General features: G+C 34.7%; 2 protein-coding genes across 3 annotated transcripts; both read left to right on the top strand.

Annotated features, from left to right (window-relative positions):
- Nucleotides 1-42: 42 nt before the first annotated feature.
- LOC134267874 (transmembrane protein 107-like) lies at nt 43-4,345 on the top strand. Of its 2 annotated transcripts, none has more exons than XM_062750083.1 (4): nt 43-318; nt 2,547-2,614; nt 3,050-3,150; nt 3,480-3,846. In XM_062750083.1, the coding sequence occupies exons 1-4, from the start codon at nt 235-237 to the stop codon at nt 3,644-3,646; spliced, it is 420 nt and encodes a 139-aa protein (XP_062606067.1). In that variant the 5' UTR covers nt 43-234; the 3' UTR covers nt 3,647-3,846. The 2 variants fall into 2 exon arrangements, with proteins under 2 accessions (XP_062606067.1, XP_062606068.1); XM_062750084.1 differs by having other exon boundaries at nt 49-318; nt 3,712-4,345.
- A 4,101-nt stretch (nt 4,346-8,446) lies between these two features.
- LOC134267873 (uncharacterized) lies at nt 8,447-12,959 on the top strand. Its single transcript, XM_062750082.1, has 2 exons — nt 8,447-8,865; nt 9,691-12,959. The coding sequence occupies exons 1-2, from the start codon at nt 8,582-8,584 to the stop codon at nt 9,998-10,000; spliced, it is 594 nt and encodes a 197-aa protein (XP_062606066.1). The 5' UTR covers nt 8,447-8,581; the 3' UTR covers nt 10,001-12,959.
- The last annotated feature ends 8,792 nt before the right edge of the window (nt 12,960-21,751 follow it).

Here is a 21,751-nt window from a genome sequence, read left to right as displayed (position 1 = left end):
CGGAAAATACTTTTTGTTTATAAATGGCCGCCAAACATGCACAGACAGAATAAGTTTATGTTTGAAAGAATGTTTTTAATAATGTTTCCGTGATGCACTGTAGTTTTTACCGTTAAAAATTTCATTTTTCCGTTTCATGATTTAAAATCATAGATTTAGTTTCACTATCTATTGACTGGATTAAGTAATTTAACACTTTAAACGTGTAATTTCTTTGCCTGTTTAACTACAACAATGCGGATAAGCGGTGTTGTTCCTGCAAGATTCCTTACCATCGTTGCTCATGTCATAATTCTCATTGTACTTTTCTGGGCAAAGGTATTTTTATTTTGTTTACGTTGGCTTTGTAAATTTTCTTAAAACGTGTGTTATAACAGGTCATGTCCAGCACAATCTTTTTTTATTTCTAAAAATAGTTGTATATAGCTTGATTTAGCTACATAGCTTTATTAAGTTTTCAGAATAGCTTAATATATACTGAAAGGATAAAGAAACGCATATTAAACTTATGAGTTAAATTAAAACAATTATTTCAAATGTGTTTTCCAGCATTGCTATCATACATTTTAATTTATCTTTAATCAACAAGTTACCAAAATTTTGTGTGATTTTGACAGAAAATTCCTGAGATACTGATTTCAATATGTCAACACCCCCAAAAATAAAACTGAAAATTCTCATAATCTCCCTTTCGCATCAGTAACAAACTTGATTTTCCTCTGCATTGATTTCACCAGAACATTTTTCTTTTTCATAGCATAATTATTCAACCCTTCCGATGGTAGTCTTAATGGCTGAGATTAGCTGTATTATTCCAAAGCCAACAAATCCCTCCGACCAATCTAATCCAACAAATTTTCGATTTAGGATAGAATTTACAGAACCCAGCAGGTTTGGTACACATGAATGTTTGTGAAAAAGCCTCGACAATCACTAGCTACATTTTTTCAGTGTAAACATGCTAAAAAAATCACATAAACGACGCGTAAGTGCGCGTTTGAGAGTGAAACCAACGTAAAGTGCCCAAGCTCGCGGCCAAAATTAGAGCAGAGAGTTTCTGTCAATTTGGGTGAAAAAAATGAGTATGACTGCATGTCTGCTGTATAAATATCAGTTTCAGTGATAATGCCTTGACAATAACCGAGGGGGCATGATGAAAAGCCCTATCATGTTGTGACGTTGTTACACGCCAACGTCACCGTCATGGTTGGTTGGAAACAGTTTTAGTTAACTCTCTGACAACCAAAAAAACCTTCTTTTTTTTTTTACGCGAATTACGCGAAAATAAAGTTCTCGCGAATAAAAAGTGATTTACAGTATTAAACCCACAGTAGTTTCAGTCAGCCATACCACAATTGCAAGAAATTAATACTGACTGCAAATATGCAAAAACGATGTCTATAACTCTAATGCATCGTATGGCACTACAAAATTTTATCACAAAATAATCATCATCAACATGCACGTGTTTCTGAATTTTTATCATTTCCCCTACGTATTTCATGGTTGAGTAGTTTTGACTAGCGATTTTAGTGCAAAGAAACCAAAATACACATCTGACCAATTTTCATAATTTTCGGCCACATAGTCAAAAATTTTTCCCATATTATGTTCTTATGTGTTTCTTCTTCCTTTCAGTATAGATACTTATACATGTATGCAACTTTGCACAAAAGTGTTACATGTAGAAATAGACAAAGTCACAAGTTATTTGAACTTATTCATACATATATCAGATACAGGTCTAGTATGAGTTAGAATAATGTAATTGAGGCTCGAGATATATCCCTCACTTCAGTCAGAACTAGGGCTGGGATGATATACTGAGATACCAATAATATCAATTCTGTGTGAGGTCGATAAGTATGAAGAAATATTGAAATATTGCAACAAAAATTTTGACATCCCTGTTTAACGATAGAACGTTATATCTAGTCTGGTACAAATTAACAATCACTGTCTTGATTTAGCTATATAGCTTTATTTACCTACCTGTAGTATTGTTATTTTTTATTATTTTACCAGATTTATATAGCACTTTTTTCATGGACATGTTCAAGAGTGCTTTACAACAAACAAGATATAGCAATACAATACAGTGATACAAATCGAAATTAAAAACAATAACTCTAAGAATAACATAGACAAATATATATTTAAAATTACCAGTCATAAACTAGTAGTAGCTTTATTTAGCTCTGTAATCAAACTTATTTTCTTAAATTAGTGTTTTTCTCAGGATATACAGAAAATCACACTTTGATGCGGCGATAATTTTCAATAAAATAGACCAAAATCTTTAAGAACTTTCAGAATTATGACATGTATGAGTACAAAATCTCTCAAGTAGGTACAATTTGATGAGTGATTTTTACACAGTATTACATCGATTTCAGAAGAGTTCAATGTTGAATAAAATTATTATCACTGCAACAAGGTGCAACTTTTTGTACATAATGAAGTAATGTTCAAGAGCTTTATAAGAGTTGAAAATCCACCACCTCAGTCCAGTTGATATTATTAATGAGAACCCTCTATAATTTCAGGATGATAACATCAAACAGTGCCTCCCAACAACCTACACACAATCAGAGTATGACTCAAAGGACTTAGAGTAAGTCAAACTTTACTGATTAGAGTAAGTCAGACTTAGAGTAAGTCAAACTTTACTGATTAGAGTAAGTCAAACTTTACTGATGGAATAATTAAGCCAACCTTTACAGATGAGAATAAGTAAAAATTTATTGATGAGAGTAAGTCAAACTTTACAGTTTATTTAGTAAGCCAAACTTTACTGCTTAGAGTACTTGTAAGTCAAACTATACTGCATGTATTCTTTGAAGAAAAAAAAATGAATTGGAAAAAAAATATTTTGCTTTTTAATGAAATTAAGTTTTATAAAATCTATTATAATTAAATAATCATAAAGACTTTACAAGTTTAAAACTGTATACATGTATTATGCTTTTTTTAACAGCAGACTTACATTTTTTTCTCAAAATCTGGAGTTAGGATTCAAGGTTAATTATCAGTAACCCTTTCTTTACAGGATGATCATTGGCCTATCTGTGGGGCTAGGTCTCATGTTGATCGAGTTGATTGGATTCGTTGGAGGAATCTCAATGTTCATGCCATTCCAGAGTATGCTTTGTATCCTTTTTTATTGGAAAAGTTTTGCAAGTGCAAAACCAGAAAGGCAGATTTTCCTTAAAAAATTTTCACCCAAACAATGAAAGTAATGTAGTAGAAAAATAGGTCAAATTTTCAGTATCTGTTTGTTTTTTAGTTCCTATTACAATACATTACTGGAATATTATCTGATAAAACTTTTTGTAGGCCACAAACAAGCTCCACAATTTGAATAATTGTTGAAGAGTCATTTACCCTTTCATAAGCTAATTCAATCTTCATAGTGAAGGAGCCAGCAATAGTTTTACCAATGAATTGCTTAAAGAATGTTTGTCCTTGACCTTGGTTAGCTATTTCGGCTCACTGTGGTGCTTGTGTTTCCTTAGCGTATTTCATTCTGTGGGAAATGCCATGTCACAGATACTGGTATATTTTTGGATTTTCTACCGCATTCCCAGCTCTGACTGAAATCATCACTTTTATTCAGATAGTGTGTTTAAGAAATGGACAGCTCTGAAGAAAGCTTATTGAAATATTAGTGCTATTTAACCTATTTCATTGTTTGACCTTGACCTGAATCAGCTGTTGCCTGTCACGCGGGGGCGGTAGTGGCCCTGTTCTTCTTCCTGTTTGAGTTCTGGCCCTGTACGTATTACTGGTACATATTCGGATTCTGCAGTGCCTTTCCCGCAGTGACAGAGATCCTGGTTTGGCTAGGAGTAGGACTGTTTAGAAAAGGACTGTAAAAGGATTATTAAAGGATTGTACTAGGATTATATTTGGAATGTTCCTAATGTATTAAGGATTATTAGAGGACTGACATAGGATTATAGGAAATTGTTTCAAATGAAATAGGTTGCTCTCCTCTCAGAGTTGAGTTACACATACAAATATCAACTCTGAAAATTTTATTTTCAGGTCAGTTGATTGATTTGCATATTGATTAATGTAAATACCAGTTTCATTCTTTGTGTTTTTATTTGACTCATTTTTTTTAATGGGCAGGTTATTGAATGATAGTTAAATAGTTCATTACATAATTTCAAGTGCATATCAATACAGGTTGTACATTGTGAAACTGAAAGATTGTGAAATGCTAGATATATACTACTAAATTATACATGTATGTCATATTTTTCTAATCTGAATGTTGAATGGAGATGCATAAATGTGCTTTAGTTAAGACAATTAAAAAGTAAACAGAAACAAACAGCAATTTGTTTGATTTTTAGCTCACCTGAGCCGAAGGCTCAAGTGAGCTTTTCTGATCAAAATTTGTCCGTTGTCTGTCGTTGTTGTCGTTGTTGTCGTCGTAAACTTTTCACATTTTCATCTTCTTCTCAAGAACCACTGGGCCAATTTCAACCAAACTTGGCACAAAGTATCATTGGGTGAAGGGGATTCAAGTTTGTTCAAATGAAGGGCCCCCTTTTCCAAGGGGAGATAATCATGAATTTGTTAAAAATTAATGGCATTTTTAAAAAATCTTCTTCTCCAGAACCGCTGGGCCAGGAAAGATGAAACTCATGTGGAAGCAACCTCAGGTAGTGTAGATTCAAGTTTGTTCAAATCATGACCCCCGGGGCAAGGGTGGGGCCAAAATGGCCAACCCAAGTTTTACATAGGAATATATAGGAAAAATCTTTAAAAAACATCTTCTCCAGAACCACTGGGCCAGGAAAGTTGAAACTCATGTGGAATCATCCTCAAGTAAAGGAGATATAAGTTTGTTCAAATCATGACCCCCGGGGCTAGGGTGGGGCCAAAATGGCCGACCCAAGTTTTACATAGGAATATATAGGAAAAATCTTTAAAAAACATCTTCTCCAGAACCACTGGGCCAGGAAAGATGAAACTCATGTGGAATCATCCTCAAGTAAAGGAGATTTAAGTTTGTTCAAATCATGACCCCCGGGGCAAAGGTGGGGCCAAAATGGCCGACCCAAATTTTACATAGGAATATATAGGAAAAATCTTTAAAAATCTTTTTCTCCAGAACCACTGGGCCAGGAAAGATGAAACTCAGGTGGAATCATCCTCAGGTAGTGAAGATTCAAGTTTGTTCAAATTATGACCCCCGGGGCAAGGGTGGGGCCAAAATGGCCGACCCTAGTTTTACATAGGAGTATATAGGAAAAATCTTTAAAAATCTTCTTCTCTAGAACCGCTGGGCCAGGAAAGATGAAACTCATGTGGAAGCAACCTCAGGTAGTGTAGATTCAATTTTGTTCAAATCATGACCCCCGGGGCTAGGGTGGGGCCAAAATGGCCGACCCAAGTTTTACATAGGAATATATAAGAAAAATCTTTAAAAATCTTCTTCTCCACAACCATTGGGCCAGGAAAGATGAAACTCATGTGGAATCATCCTCAGGTAGAGCAGATTTAAGTTTGTTCAAATCATGACCCCCGGGGCTAGGGTGGGGCCAAAATGGCCGACCCAAGTTTTACATAGGAATATATAGGAAAAATCTTTAAAAATCTTCTTCTCCAGAACCACTGGGCCAGGAAAGATAAAACTCATGTGGAATCATCCTCAGGTAGAACAGATTTAAGTTTGTTCAAATCATGACCCCCGGGGCTAGGGTGGGGCCAAAATGGCAGACCCAAGTTTTACATAGGAATATATAGGGAAAATCTTTAAAAATCTTCTCCAGAACCACTGGGCCAGGAAAGATAAAACTCATGTGGAATCATCCTCAGGTAGAGCAGATTTAAGTTTGTTCAAATCATGACCCCGGGGCTAGGGTGGGGCCAAAATGGCCGACCCAATTTTTACATAGGGATATATAGGGAAACCTTTTAAAATCTTCTTTACAAGTACTTCAAAGCTATGATTAGTGATATTTATATGGAATCATCTTCAGGTAGTGTAGATTCTAGTTTGTTCAAATGATGAATGCCTGGAGGGGGTGGGGGCAGTAAATTCAAGCCTGATGTGCTCAGGTGAGCGCTGTGGCCCCTGGGCCTCTTGTTTCAGTTAAATTCTATGCTAATAAAAGTCAAACATCTGAAATGTCTTACTGAGCTGTCAAAAAAATCAATATCAAACTGCTTGGTGAAATGTTTGACCCACATGCACCTGACATTACTTATTTTTCTTTTAATAAAAAAAATATCCTTGTTGGACAAGAATAAATTTTTTTAAGTGTGTCAAACTCAAAGGTCAGCAGGTAAAAAAAAATATTTTAGTTCTTAAAAACCTCTGGTCACAATATATACATGTACATATGTGTAGTAAAAACTTTCAAGTTCAAACTGTCCAGAATAGGTTTAATTTTGACTATTTTTGCAAAAGTGGGTTTAATTCCAAGCAAAAAAGCAAATATTTTGCTACATAAGAAAGGTCTTGACTCAAGTAAAACACAAGAATTTGAAAGTCATATCTTTAATTAAAAAAATATATATATAGACAAGGTTTAAGATTTTGCAAACAAAATGGACAGACGGACGCTTAGCCTAGGGCAAAAATTCAGGCACGTAGTTAGATGCCCCCCCCCCCTCCTCTTCTTCTTTCTTTTTTAAATTATTTTTTACCATTGAAAATGTATATTGAAAGCCTGACTGGGTTGGCTCCCACTTATTTTTGCAGTACAGCCAAATAAGGTAATGTAGTTATACATGCCCTATGTAAAAAAAAAAAAAAAAAAAGAGGTAGTTTTCAACCCCCCCCACCACCACCACCACCGCCACCACCACCACCACCATCATGGTATAGGATTTCCGAGTTAGGCCAAGTTCTTGCTTGTTTTTTTTTAGTTAAGTTAACTGATTCTTTTTCTCTGGCTGTCCTGTCCCCTTCAAAATTGATGCTACGTCACTTAAAATATATATCCCTGAATCTTCGATTAAGGAAGAATAAAAATATTTTCAACTTTGGTTATGATCCCCTGGGACTACGGTAACACACAAAATCGAATCGACATTTAACAATCATTATATCAATTTTTAATTAATTACAAAACAATAAATAGATATTTAGAGACTGGGTACTTATATCCTCATATCAAATGATGATGTCTCAATCAATTAATGAAAGCACTGGAAATTCATTACATTTAAGATTTGAGGAAATTTATTATAAGGACCTTCAAATTTATTATTTATGTGAATGCACATATGTATGTGTCTGAAATTTATACATTTTTGATAAGAACTCATATATTTTTCCATGAATTCGGTCCTATTTTTTTTTAATGAGATATGCATTATGTACCTGCATGTTTATCTGATATTTTAAAAAGCTACATTTTTCATAATTGTTGATAGATCTGTTAATACACTAATATAATAATATTTACGAATACAGCTACGCAAATCTAGAGGGGGTCGGGGGACCCCCTTCCTGGAGCAAATTCCTTGACTCACGCCCTTCACGCGAATACTATCGACTCAGTATAGTTGTCTTTGTTCATTAAAAATATCTTGGTTTCCCCTATAGCCCGGCCCTAAAATCTCAAATCAGGAAAGTACGTATAAAGTTTAATGATATATTTTTTCTTTGTCAACAACTTTGAAATATATTCTGAAATCAAGAGGGACACGGTGTGGGAGGGGGGGGGGGGGGAGTAAAAGAATTTGTAAAATATAAGTCAGTCAGTCAGTCAAGTATTTATTTCCAGTTTTGGGCAACTTGTGGTAACATATGATCATTTTCATTACCCATAAGCCATATAACTTGTTTCTATTAAATAAACTTAATAAATTCTTACAGATCGTATTTATATTCTCTAAAAAAATTCATAACTTAAGTCCTGATACATGTTTATTGAACAATGAAATAAAAAATGTATTTCATCTTCAAGAAATCAGACTACATAACATTAAATATTTGTAATTATGGAGAGGCATTTCATAAAGTAACTTCGTTTTCCCAGTGACCTATAGGTCCCGGGTTTTCTATAAAATATTCTATACTGGCAAGATTTTTTAGGAGACGCAGATCTAGACCTCCGTGGGATAGATAGAATGTTCTATCGTTAAAATGATATTGTCCTACGGACCTGTGGTGAGGGCTTGTACCGAGACACAATTAGATCATTCTAACTATCCGTGGGCTTATTGCCTTTAATTTTTTTTTCAAAAATATTTTTATTTAGGCCTAAAAAAGTTCACTGTTGCGCACACCCCCATTTCCGATGGCCTTATCGGTCTTTTTATAGGTATTTCTCGCATAAAAACCCCTTCTCTTGGGGCTATTTTTTTAATAACTAAATTAAATATTGTTATAATGTGTCTGTGATCCTGTTGATAGTGCTCGATTAAAGCAACATTATCCGGAACTGTTACGTTTTCGAGTAAACTTTCACATAATTAATTTCATTTCCGGTGGTGTCATGGATGTCAAAACCTGAAGGCCAAACCATGCAGAAGTTGTATTTTCCTGCAAAACCAAACAGAAATTGGACTGTTTTGAAATATTTTGTACGTTTCACACATTGACACCTTAAAAATGACTACATCAAGAGAGAAGGCGAAAAGTTCTGTCGTCAATCTGGTGTCGAGCATTGAGAAGAAGGGCATTCGTGTGGTAGCTGTTGATTTCGATCAAACATTGATTAAAATTCACTCAGGTGGAGTATGGAAGGACTCCACGGACAATCTTGCCAAGCACATTCGGCCCTGTATGAAGGACCTGTTGGAAGTTTCACTACAGAGGGAGCTTATCGTGTGTATTGTCACCTTCCATTCTCAGCCCTGGGTCATTCGTGAACTGCTGAAGAAACTACTGAAAAAGTAAAGAAGATTTAATTTTTTTTATAAGGCATGTAAAGTAATGCAAAAAAAAAAAAAAAAAAAAAAAAAAAAAAAAAAAATGTATGCACATTCTTTCAATAAATTTAAATGACTGACAAAGTTTTACACTTGCAGTGTAAATTCTTACTGTTAGTACTAGATCAGTAGGTGGAACATGCATTAAAATGATAGTGTCCCACAAACTATGGTTTATGATAGAATTTGTTCATTGTGTTCATTGTGTTTAGCAAAGTAGCAAAGTAAATAGGACAGAGGTTCTATCCAGAAAATTTTAAATGTCTGCATAGTACCTGTGTAAGAAACACGGCATCCTACTATAGCTTGGGCTAATGGGTTAATCCTTTAGGCTAGTTTAGCTCAATTGGTAGAGCACTGGACTGGCAAGCCAGAAGTCTCAGGTTCAATCCCCAGCAGAGGCAATAAATTGTCTCTGTTACATTTGGCGCCCAACATGAGGCCCGGGTATTCTCTGGCAGATGAGAGTGATTGCCCTTAGAACTTCGCTCTACAGGTATCAGCACTCCGAAAGAGATGAGGACATCTCATTCTCTGGAGGGGGACAATGTAACAGTGTAAAAAACATGGCATCCTACTAGCTTGGGCTAGTGGGTTAACCCTTGAGCTCAATTGGTAGAGCACTTCCCAATATACCCCCCTGGCTCTCAGCCCATTTAGCTTGCTGCAGTCGCACTGTGTTGATGTGTTATTTTTTGTCAATTTTATAAAACATTAATATATGATTATGTTGGCAAATTTTTCATTTAATTACTTGAATTTCCATTGCAAAGTACACACTCTTTTCAGGGATGCAGAAAAAATATATGTACAAGCCAATACAATAGAATTCCGAGAGAGACATAATTACGAGTACTTAGGGAAAGAAGCCCACATCACAGCAGTATTAACAGAGGTCTACAATAGACAAAAAGTCATCATAAAACCCCAGGAAATCATCTTATTTGATGATGATCAGGACAATGTGGAGACAGCACTCAAATTTGGACACTGGGCATTTCAGATAAAGGAAGATGTATCCTATAATACATTTGAGGAATACTCACAGATGTTAGCTATACAAGATAAACCCCCAGGGCCGGCAGGGAAAAAGAAGTAAAGATTCTGATGTTGTGTGGGATATTTATATCCAGTATATTACATGTGCTTTATTGTCCCACCTTTTTATCCTCATTTACTGTTACCATGGTTACAGGTTGTACATTTTGAGTCAGATCTGCTGAATATGTTACCTCTTCACTGTATTTTGCTGAAACCAAAACCATCAGAAAACCACTATGTTAATATAGCATTGGTTGTTTTTAAGTTTATGTTTCAAAACCAATGTCTAAAAATTAATGTTGAAATATTCTTGTTTTACCATGAGTAATCTCCACTTGTTAATTGTTGTAATTGTTATTGATGTAAAAGTCTGTTAGTTCACTACCGGTGAAGTTTAAATCTTTCTCTCTCTCTTAATGTTGAATTAAAATTTCTGTCTGGTTTACATAAATATCCTAATATAAAATTACTTCTGTACAAAAAAATATCCATGATCTGAAACAAGAAAAAAGTGAAATTAAAAGGAAAGTAAATTTTCTATTTTAGATGTAATAATCAAAAAATAAAATTATCAGGAAGTTATATAAATATTAGATCACAGCAGTAAAGCAATGTATCGAACATCTAGAGGAGACATCCTAATGGTTTATCTTTTCCGTTTCAATTTTTTGGAAGGAAGTTTAAGTTAATTAACACTTGACTTTACATGTACATGTATGTATGAATCAGCCTGTTGTCAATGTACTATTATCATCTCAGGATTTGATTAAAGGAATTTAAGAGTCAATCTTTGAACAGGAATTTACCACTCAAGTTTTACATATTCCCAACTGAAAACTGACATAAGTGAATACTGAATAACACAATTATTAATACAGAAAACCCTGATAATTTGGAGATTGACAAATACCAGGAATATATTTCATTCTGCAACCTAACTGCAGTATGTCAGATAAATAAACACCAGGTGGTATGTCAGTTATGTTAGATATTTCAGATATGTCAAACACCAGGATTATCTCTCATTCTCTACATTATAGATTCCCCAACATCACAGATACATGTACATGTATATTGAACATTTTTACTTCTCTGACTGTATTTTGTTATACAAGCAGGAATTTCCCACACATTTTTTTTGTTTTATACAAATCTTAAAAAATAATCTGAGATAAAAATTTTTAAAAAAAAAATCATAATACAGTGTATTACAATGTCTGGAATATGATTTTTTCACATGACAAGTGTTCTTTTTTTATCTAAACTTAAATAGAAGCATTAGATATTCATGTATTTAAAGTAAATCATTCAGATATTGATATAGATTTTTTTTTTTTTGAAAACAGAAAATACTTAATAGTATTTTTATGGTCAAGGGATTTTACGACTTTTTTATGCCAATGTTTTTCTAGTCAACATATTTACTGTAAAAAAAACATCAACAAACTGTTTTCATTTACAATACATTTATGGGGGTATCTGTGAACATGAGTGCAATAAAGTTCATTGATCCAGGAGTTAATTTTTAATCAGGTATATTAGAAAGGTAGTTGTAGCATTTCTTCTTCCAAGTAAAAAACTTCAATCTGTTTTGAACCTATTTCTTTGCTTCCAAAATAAAAGAAATCAACTTGCTCAGCATATTCCAGTTCCAAATTTCTGCATCACAGAAAATGTACCCAGACACTGTAACGGATGGGGGTTAGCTGCATGTTTTTAATGTCTCAGAATTATTTATGTTGGTCATCGATGTATAATTCCATTAGTCATTTTGTTTGCATTTTCACAGAATTAAGATAAAGCAATGAATCTCACATACCTGTGTAGTTTTGTACAGGGTGGATTGATATTAATGATATTATTTTGTGACAACTAATTATGTACACAGATACATGTACATGTACAATACTATCAGGTTGAGAACCATATCATTACCAGAGAAATGTTTGTGACAAAATCATTCCAAGTCAGAGACAACTCTGAATCCCGCAAGTCTTGAACAGCGAGCAGTTACCATGGTTACCAAATGCTGGTTCCATTTTGCTGGTTCTTAATGCTATTTTATTTTATGACGTGACTTTCTTTAGGTCAAAATTTTTCCTTTTGCTTTCCTTCATGTACATTGTAATATTTTGTCAAACATTATGGTATTTGGTTTTTAGAGTGTTATATTTTCTTTAAGGGAAGCAAAACTATGTACATGTAGCAGAGGTGTATATCATTATGTACTAAGTGTTTTAATTGCTGATTAAGTCAGGTACTTACTATACTGTTGTAACAGAAGGTTGTTTTTTCTCCTTTCATTGACATTTCCGTTTAAAATGTTAATGTGTTCATGTATAGACATTATCCGTGATAATTTCGTATTACTATCTGAATCAGTCTTTGGTCACATATCAGACCTAGAGTTGTCTCTCTTGAAACACAATGCTAATGTGAGGGGCAATATGAAAAAAGTAGTATTAAACAGTACTTAAGTTACTTTGAATAGTGTCTGAAGTTCTGAAAAGTAATAACAATAGTCCTGTAATTAAACAGCTGCAATCAAATGACTTTTTTTCAATGTGCAAAATTCAAATGATACATGTATTAAGACTGACTATGATATGTTTAGTAATACTGAAACAGATGTAACATTTAATGCATCAAATAGCTCAATTTTTCACTGTTGGGATATAGTGACAAGTTTTATATCAATCAAATGAGTGTTTATGTTCAATGTGATGTAAAGTTGTAATATTTTTTATTCCATAAATCTGTGTTATTATGGTTGTTTAAAATTAACATTCAAGAAAATTCACCTTGACATATCAGTATGTTGTAAGTAACCTTGCTGATCTGATATAAATATCTGTTGTATGCTGATAACCATTGTACCACCATGTTTTGTGTGCCAAACCATTACTGATGTTCTGCTACACTCCAATCACATGATCGTCACATGACTGTCACATGATTGTCATATCCATGTTGTAGTGCTATGTTGCTGATCTTCTGTAATAAAGGTCTCAGCTTTTGTTCCTATCATTCTGTTTATTTAGTTCTTCTGAGCCAAAGGCTCAAAGAGCTAATGCTGTGGCCATTTGTGTGATGTGCGTAAACTTTTTAGAATATGGGCAATAACTCAAGAACCCCTTGGCCAATCAGTTTCAAATTTGTCACAGGGTATCCTTGGCCCAAGGGCAACCATTTATACTAAAACTAGGGTTGGGACCCTTAAACAAGGGGAGATAATCAGGAAAACAAAACCAAAAGTACTGGTTGCTAAGAAATCTTTTTCTCCAGAACCACCAGGCAGATTTTCACCAAACTTGCATACAAGGATCAGGATATGTTGATTAAAATTTGCACAGGGAATTAATTACCCTGGGGCAAAGGGCGTGGTCTCAGGGTCACTTCAAAGTTGACCTAAATTTACATTTTATAAAAATGTTTATATTTTGCTTGCTATAAAGACTCGGATCATCAAATCTTGTAAGTTGATGCATCTTAGAACTTCAAATCATGTTAATTCAAACGTAGGTCATGGTGACCTACTTTTAAATTTTTTCTGGCATTTGTTTTCAAATTGATTTGGAGGCATATTTTGAACACTTTGAAGCCTATGATCTTCAAACTTTGTCAGTTGATGTGTCTGAGGTCCTCAAACAATGTCAACTTAAAAGTAGGTTACCGTGACCTACTTTTTGAATTTTATGGCTAATTCTTTCTAAAACATTTAATCCCAATATTTCAGACACTGAGAGGTTAAGAATCATCAAATCTTGTAAGTTGATGCATATTGGGGCCTTAAAACATATTTTTGAAAAAGAAGGTCACTGTGACCTACTTTTTGAATTTGGCAGGCATTTGTTTTCAAATTGTTTAAAAAGCATATTTTGAATACTTGCAGACCTATGATCATTAAACTTTGTCAGTAGATGTATCTTGGGACTTCGAAAAACGTCAACCAAAATGTAGGTCACAGTGACCTAATTTCAACATTTTATGGCTATATATAAGTATCTTAGGACTTATTGGCTTAGAATCATTAAACTTTGTCAGTTGATGCATCATGGGTTTTCGGAGAATGGCGACCAAAAAGAGACCTACTTTTGACATTTTGGCTTTATTTAAGTATCTCCTGTACTTACTGGCTTAGAATCATCAAACTTTGTAAGTTGATGCATCTTAGGTTTTCGGAGGATGACGACCACGGTGACCTACTTTTGAATATCTCAGGTATTTATTGGCTTATAATCATCGAAGTTTGTCAGTTGATGTATCTTGGGTTTTCGAAAATTATCAACTATAAAGTAGTCCATACTTCTGTATATTCTTTTCCGTTGTAGCTTGTGAAAAATTCGTTATTAAATTCTACAGCTAATATTGCAGAATAAAGACTGGGAATATGTGCCTATTTCCCTTCAAGTCATCTTTAATTTCTTGCATGATAAATAAAAGGTTTCTTCATTTTATTAGGTTAAACGAGTGACACTCAGTTGTTCTTATTGCTATGCATTTTGTCCCTCTTCCATTCGTCAGTGATAAGATTTTGAACATTTTTAGCCTCTTTATTCTCATAAAATTGTTCATGCAATTAATTTCAACCAATTTTGGTATAGAGCGTTTTTAAGCAAAGAGACAAAATATTTAAGCTAATTCAGGGAATCGTCGTCTTCAGCTCAAAGAAAATGAAGAGCACATGCGAATCCAGAAGGGGGGAGGGGGTTTAAGAGGGGTGGGCGGGTCATAGGGATTTATGGTATAAAATTTCATTGCAAAAGCTTTTTGACATATCGCCGGAAAGTGAAAGTTTAATAGAGCGAAAATATGAATTCACGACTTTGAACTTTTGGCCTCCAAATCAGTAAGTGTTCTTCCTTACATGTAGGTAGATGTGATGTAAAATCTTATTGTAAAAGCTCAAAGGCTTCGCGAGATATTGCGCTGAAACAAATTGTTTAAGCAGGAAAGACTTAATCAGTTCATGACCTCGGCCTTTTGATATCAAAATCAATTGGGGTCTCCTTTAAGTCATAGGGAGTTATTTTATAGAATTTCATTGCAATAACCTAAAAATCCCGAAATATCGCGCGAAAAAGAAAATGTTACAGACAGAAATGCAGACAGACGGACAAACAAACTGACCGAAATTGATTACCCAACTTCTCAGTGAAATCAGGGGACTAAAAATACAGCAGACATTTGTTATAAAGGCATTCTCAGGCTATCAGAATTAAACATAGCATTTTACAATAAAAAACTAGAGGTACTGTGAGAATGAGCTCACTAAATGATATCCCCCGCCTCCCATATGATTATAATGGAAAAGTCCATGTTTTGCTGTGGCCGGGAAACCAAAAATATGTGTCGGATCAAAAAGTTAAATAGGAGGTGCACAATGGCAATATGTAATAAAGATTCTGTGAAAGTTTCATTAAATTTCACTCAGTGGTATAAGAGGAGTTGCGGATAAGAGATGGGTACCCCAAAGCATAACAGACAGACGGACGGACGTACAGACGGACATACTGATTACACTATAACCTCCCACTTTTTAAGCGGGGGGTATAAAATTAAAACAAGATGTGTTTGTGAAACACTGATGCTCCCGTATGGCAACATAGCGAAGATAGAACTTTTCTTAAACTTATGCAAATGTAACATATTGGTACCCAAAGTATGGTTTTATCCTTGGAAATACAAATGTGATATATGAAAGTAGGTCAAGGTTAAAGTTTTTTCATAAGTACGGAAATTTCCAAGGTCAAAGGTGAAGGCAATTGGTTTCCAATGAAAGGTATTACCACAAAGAAGACATATGTGAGGTATGGAAGGCTTTAGCCCTAACCCTTCCAAAATTATGGCCAAGGTTAAAATGTTTATAAAAAGTAGGGCAAACTCCAAAGTCAAGGTCAAAGGACCAAAATTTCTGATACAAACTAGAGGTACTGTGAGCAATGAGCTCACTAAATGATACCCCCCGCCTCCCATATGATTATAACTGATGACAAAGTCCATGTTTTGCTGTGCCCGGGAAACCCAAAATATGTGTCGGATCAAAAAGTAAAATAGGAGGTGCACAATGGCAATATGTAATAAAGATTCTGTGAAAGTTTCATCAAATTTCATTCAGTGGTATGAGAGGAGTTGCGGATAAGAGATGGGTACCCCAAAGCGTAACAGACGGACAGACGTACAGACGGACGGAATTAACGATTACTATATACCCTCCCGCTTTTCAAGCGGGGGTATAATGAAAGGTCTTGTCACATGGATAAAAGATAAAAAGTATGAAAGCACTAGCTCTAACCCTTCAAAAGTTATGGTCAAAGTTTGTTTCTTAAAAGTAAGTCAAACTCCAGGGTCAAAGGGTCAAAGTTCTTGGTATCCAATGAAGCTTCATTTCACAAGGATTACATACTCAGTATGTGAAGTATGAGAGCACTAGCCCTTAGCATTCAAAAGTTATGGCCTAGGTTAAAGTTTTTTCAAGTACGAACATCTCCAACGTCAAAGTTGTTGTTATCCAATGAAAGGTCTTTCCACATTGAATACATATATGAAGTATAAAAGTCCTGATATCTACTGTTCAAAAAATATGGCCAAAGTAAAAATTTTGAATTTTTGTGTAAAAGTGGGTCAAACTCCAATGTAAAGGTCAAATTTGGAGGTACCTAAAGAAAGGTCTTGTCACAAGAAATACACATATGGAATATAAAAATCATAGCTGCACTAAATCAAACGTTATAGGCAAGGTTAAAGTATTTGCAGACAGCTAGCTAGAAGGACACGACAAAAACTATGTACCCCCGAAACTTCGTTTACGGGGGCATAAGAACAAGATCTGTTTGTGAAACACTGATGCCTCCGAATGGCAGCTGATGGCGAGGGTTGAAATTTTCAAATGCTAGTTAAACTCAATAGTCAAAATTGTTGATACATAAAAGGAAGCCCTTGGTCTTCTCACAAGGGATATACCGGTACATGGGAAATATGAAAACGCTAATACTAACGGTAAAAGTGGGTCAAACTCCAGGGTCAAGGTAATGAGGTCAAATTTGGTGCAACCAAAAGAAAGGTCTTGTCATAAGGAATACACCTGTGACATATAAAAGCCATAGAGCTCCACCCATTCAAAACTTATGAGCAAGCTTAACGTTTTTTTTTCCGGACAAACGGACAGCTAGTCGGACGCACAGGGCAAAAACTACATTCCCCCGAATCTTCGATTACTGGGGCATAACAATCTTAAAGGGGGAGGAAATAAGCACCTCCTTCGAATTTACCTGGTCTTAGAACCTCTGTCAATCATCTGAAATTAAGCCTGGGATTGGATGCTTTGATTTGATTGACATTTAGTTTGCTGCTGTTGTGTATATCTTGTGCACCTTGTCTGGAGATCGTACCGACCATCGAATTAACTTTCAGGCTTTTGATGCCTACCGCACTGTATGCCAACGTGATAAAGAAGCAATCAAATCGTTCTTTTCTTTTTTTTTTAATTCATAAGAATATGCCATAAATATAATCAATCTATCAAATTACAAAAAATCATGGCTATATAATATATATATTATAAATCTAATTTTAAGAGGGAAGATTTCATATCAGGATTACAATCGATAATTTTAATTTCCGTGTCAAAATACATTTATTCCTCCATTAATTAACAAAATAAACCGACCTGCGTTTGAAGCTAGTATCATGGAATTAAATAAAATTATTTTTTAAAAGAAGTATGACAACATTGTAACATTGTTCATGAGTCAAGCAAATTTATATTTATAAGACAAACCTGTACGTGTTTCTTCAAGACATGGTGACGACGTTACGGTATAATAATAAGTTTTAGAAGAGAAATTACTCGGAATATAACATCTTGCTTTGTATTTAATGTTTGAAATTAATAATGAATCCCGAAAGAAAAAAACGATGCAGATGATATTCTTTTTCCGTTTCATAGCTGTCTGGGAATCAACCCCGATCCGAAGCCCTGGCCATTTTTAACGACCATGCGTTATGGAAAAATCAAGTAAGGTTTATCTTAAAAAGATATTTATTTAGACAATAATATTTCTACTTCAACATTTTATTCTCAAAACATCGTTTCTAAGTTTCATTGTTATTTACCGAGAGACTGTTTTATGATTCTCTTTCGTCTTTCGTTTTGCGCAGACGACGTGTAATTATGTTCCCCAAACGAAGTTGGGGAACATATTGTTTTTACTCTGTTTCTTATTATTATTATTTTTCTTCTTCTTCTTCTTCCTGGGTACTTTTTTGTCCGGGAATGATCTCGTAAACTATACATCCGACTAAGGTGAAATGTTTTTAGGGTCAGTAGACATGTTATGTAGATTTGCGGAACGAAGGTCATTTTGCGCGCACGTGCTTGCAAGAGCGTGCACATGCAACATGTGAAATGACCGATTTAATTGATATAGGCGTAACTTTTTAAATTTTTGATGAAATGCTTTGAAACTTATAATATAAGGATATATTAGAAGCATAGACAATATGACATGGTCAAAATAGCAAGATCTCACGCGCATACACGTGCGCTTTGCTCTGATTGGCTGAAACTAAAGTCTCAATATCTTTCTTGTTTTTTGACGAAATCCTTTGAAATTTTGAAAATAGCCATGCATTAGGATATCCTACAACATGATATATAGCAATTATCAAAAAAACACGTGCATGCACGTGCGCTGCAATCTGATTGGCTTAAACTTCAAATAGCTATAACTCCCTTGATTTTCAACCAAACAAGATGGGATTTGGAACATAGATAGATATACTGGACTACTACAAGAAAATATGGTCAACATGCACATGCATACACGTGCATGTACGTGCACTGCAATCTGATTGGCTGAAACTTTAAACAGCTATAACTCCCTTGGTTTTCAACCAAACGGGGTGGGATTTGGAACATAGATAGATGTAACGGACATCTACAAAAAGATATGGTTACCATGCTCATGTATGCACGTGCGTGCACGTGAAATGAGCAAAATCAAAAAAACACTTGAATGAGCGTATCTTTTTAATACTTTTGGATTGAATACTTTTATATTTAGTATATTAAAATATATAGATTGTGTAGACAAGATGATATGGTCATTACGTACATGCATTCACATGCGCACGCGGGCAATGCTAAAATCTGAATGAACTTTGTACACTTCTGGGTAAACGTTGTTAAAGTCTCAAATGCATCGAGTTTGTCTTATTTAATGAAGCTTACAGGGAATATGGCACCAAAAGGGAGTTGGGGAGGGTTTGGGGAACATCTGTAACGGTCCCCGTTACAATTAGCACTAGTTATTATTATGTTCCCCAAACGGAGTTTGGGAACATATTGTTTTTACTCTGTTTCTTATTATTATTATTATTATTTTTTTTTTTCTTATTTCTTCTCCGGTACTTTTTTTGTCCGCGAGTGTTCTCAGAAACTGTTCATCCAACTGAGCTAAAACCTTTTTAGGGTTAATAGGTGTGTTGTGTAGGTGTGCGGAACGAAGGTCATTTTGCGCGCATACGCCTGCACGTGCGTGCGCGTGAAATGAGTGAATTGACTGATATACTTAATATAGCTATAACTTTTACAATTTTTTATGAAATGATTTGAAACTCATTATATAAACATATATTAATACTGTAGATAATGTCAAATTAGCATGAACTCACGCGCATGCACGTGCGCTTCACTCTGATTGGCTGAAACAAAAATCTCAATATCTTTTCTGTTTTTTGACAAAATGCTATAAAATTTAAAACATAGGCATACTTTAGGATGTACTACAATATGATATATAACAATTGACATGTAAGCACGTGCATGCACGTGCGCTGCAATCTGATTGGCTAAAACTTTAAATGGCTATAACTCCCTTGTTTTTCAATCAAACAGAATGGAATTTGGAACATAGATAGATATAATAGACTTCTACAAGAAGGTATGGTCACCATGCACATTCATACGCGTGCGTGTACGTGCGCTGCAATCTGATTGGCTGAAACTTTAAATAGCTATAACTCCCTTATTTTTCAACCAAACAGGATGAGATTTGGAACATAGATAGATATAATGGACTTCTTCAAGAAGGTATGATCACCATGCACATCCATACACGTGCGTGAACGTACGCTGCAATCTGATTGGCTGAAACTTTAATCAGCTATAACTCCCTTGGTTTTCAATCAAACTGAGTGGGATTTAGAACATGGATAGATGTAATGGACTTTCACAAGTAGGTATGTCACCATGTTCATGTATGCACGTGCGTGCACGTGGAATGAGTAAAATCAAAAATACACTTGAATGAGCGTATTTTTTTAATACTTTTGGATTAAATATTTTAATATTTAGTATATTGAAGTATATAGATTGTGTAGATAAGATGATATGGTCATTACGCACACGCATTCACATGCGCACGCGTGCAATGTTAAAATTTGAATGAACTTGGTACCCTTCTGGGTAAACGTTGTTAAAGTCTCAAATGCATAAAGTTTGTCCTATTTAATGAAACTTATAGGGAATATGGCACCAAAAGGGAAATGGGGAGCGTTTGGGGAACATCTGTAACGGTCCCCGTTACAATTAGCACTAGTTTGAATTACTTCCCTTTTTGTCGCCAGATTACAACGACAGATTTTGGTGCTAAATGTATTTTCGTTATAACACTTCATTAAGAAACACACTGTATATGAAAAATGTCGAATTATTAAAAATATCAATTATTTTTAAAGAAAGAAATTGAAAGAATTCTGTCTGCAACCAAAAAAGCTTTATTTCGCATTTCAATTCATGAGCTAAACATGAAAAAAAAAACAGCCTCGGTTTACAAAGTCTTAGGAAAACGCATACAGGTAATACACTCAGGGGCTCAGGTAACATCCTGTGTATATAGGTAGTATACACAAGCCAGCGTCGTTCCCGCGGGGCTTCTCTGCCGCTTCGATTAAACTCCACCCCACACCAAACTTACCTGAGGAAAACCGTACGGTTGAAAACCTCGGCCTTTAATTAAGCACAACAAAGTCATGATTAGTCACATTAATATGGAAGTATCATGGGAGTATAAATTAATGTTTATTCAAATTCATTAATTGCTTTCATCGACGGGTAGGGTGAGTCCACTTCTTTAAAATCTTCCCAAGAATAGCAAAGTCACGACAAGTTCATTGAATATGGAAGTATACTTTTAAAGTGTAGATTTAAGTTTGTTCAATCCATATGGACACATCGGAAAAGGATCGGATTACAACAAGGTCAAAGTTTACATAGGAGTAGAAAAAAATGCTGATTAAAACAGATAGGGTCATATTGACTCAGGTGAGCGTTGTGGCCCATGGACCTCTTGTCTGTTGTTGAACCTTTGTCGAAACATTTTTAATTAATGCAACCTCAACGCAGTGGTATTATTTTAGTAATATCTGTGTGTATGTATTATTCCGGAATTGAAATGAAACAAATGTACACAATCTTTACTAGGTTTCCTCTTCCCAATGAGATTTACCATACGTAAGGGAAACTTGAATTAGACTGTAGAAACAGCTTGGTAAATAAAATCGTTCGGCGTTGTATGGTATCCATCGTCCAAATGGCAAGGAAGGGAGGATCGCTTAACTCTATTTTGGTACACTGATAAATAACATTCAGGATCAAATTCCGTAAATCATATCTGCTAAATACGCAAATTTTAGTTTTCAAATATCTTTTTGCATTTCAAAATTATAATCATTTAATTTCTCATCAACGATTGACATTAACAAAATCCATATGAAAAATATTTGATATTTATTCAAAAAAAATTTC

This window comes from Saccostrea cucullata, unplaced genomic scaffold, assembly GCF_032062105.1.
Source record: "Saccostrea cucullata isolate Sc308-1 unplaced genomic scaffold, CSIRO_AGI_Scuc_v1 ctg541, whole genome shotgun sequence".
NCBI classification, from domain to species: Eukaryota; Metazoa; Mollusca; class Bivalvia; order Ostreida; family Ostreidae; genus Saccostrea; species Saccostrea cuccullata.
Note: the sequence above shows the minus strand (reverse complement) of the source record. Positions and strands in the feature narration are given on the sequence as shown.

Coding starts and splice junctions, on each gene's coding strand:
- LOC134267873 (XM_062750082.1), top strand. CDS start 8,582: ATGACTACATCAAGAGAGAAGGCGAAAAGTTCTGTCGTCAATCTGGTG. Junction 8,866..9,690: donor CTGAAGAAACTACTGAAAAA/GTAAAGAAGATT, acceptor CACTCTTTTCAG/GGATGCAGAAAAAATATATG.
- LOC134267874 (XM_062750083.1), top strand. CDS start 235: ATGCGGATAAGCGGTGTTGTTCCTGCAAGATTCCTTACCATCGTTGCT. Junction 319..2,546: donor TTGTACTTTTCTGGGCAAAG/GTATTTTTATTT, acceptor CTATAATTTCAG/GATGATAACATCAAACAGTG. Junction 2,615..3,049: donor TATGACTCAAAGGACTTAGA/GTAAGTCAAACT, acceptor CTTTCTTTACAG/GATGATCATTGGCCTATCTG.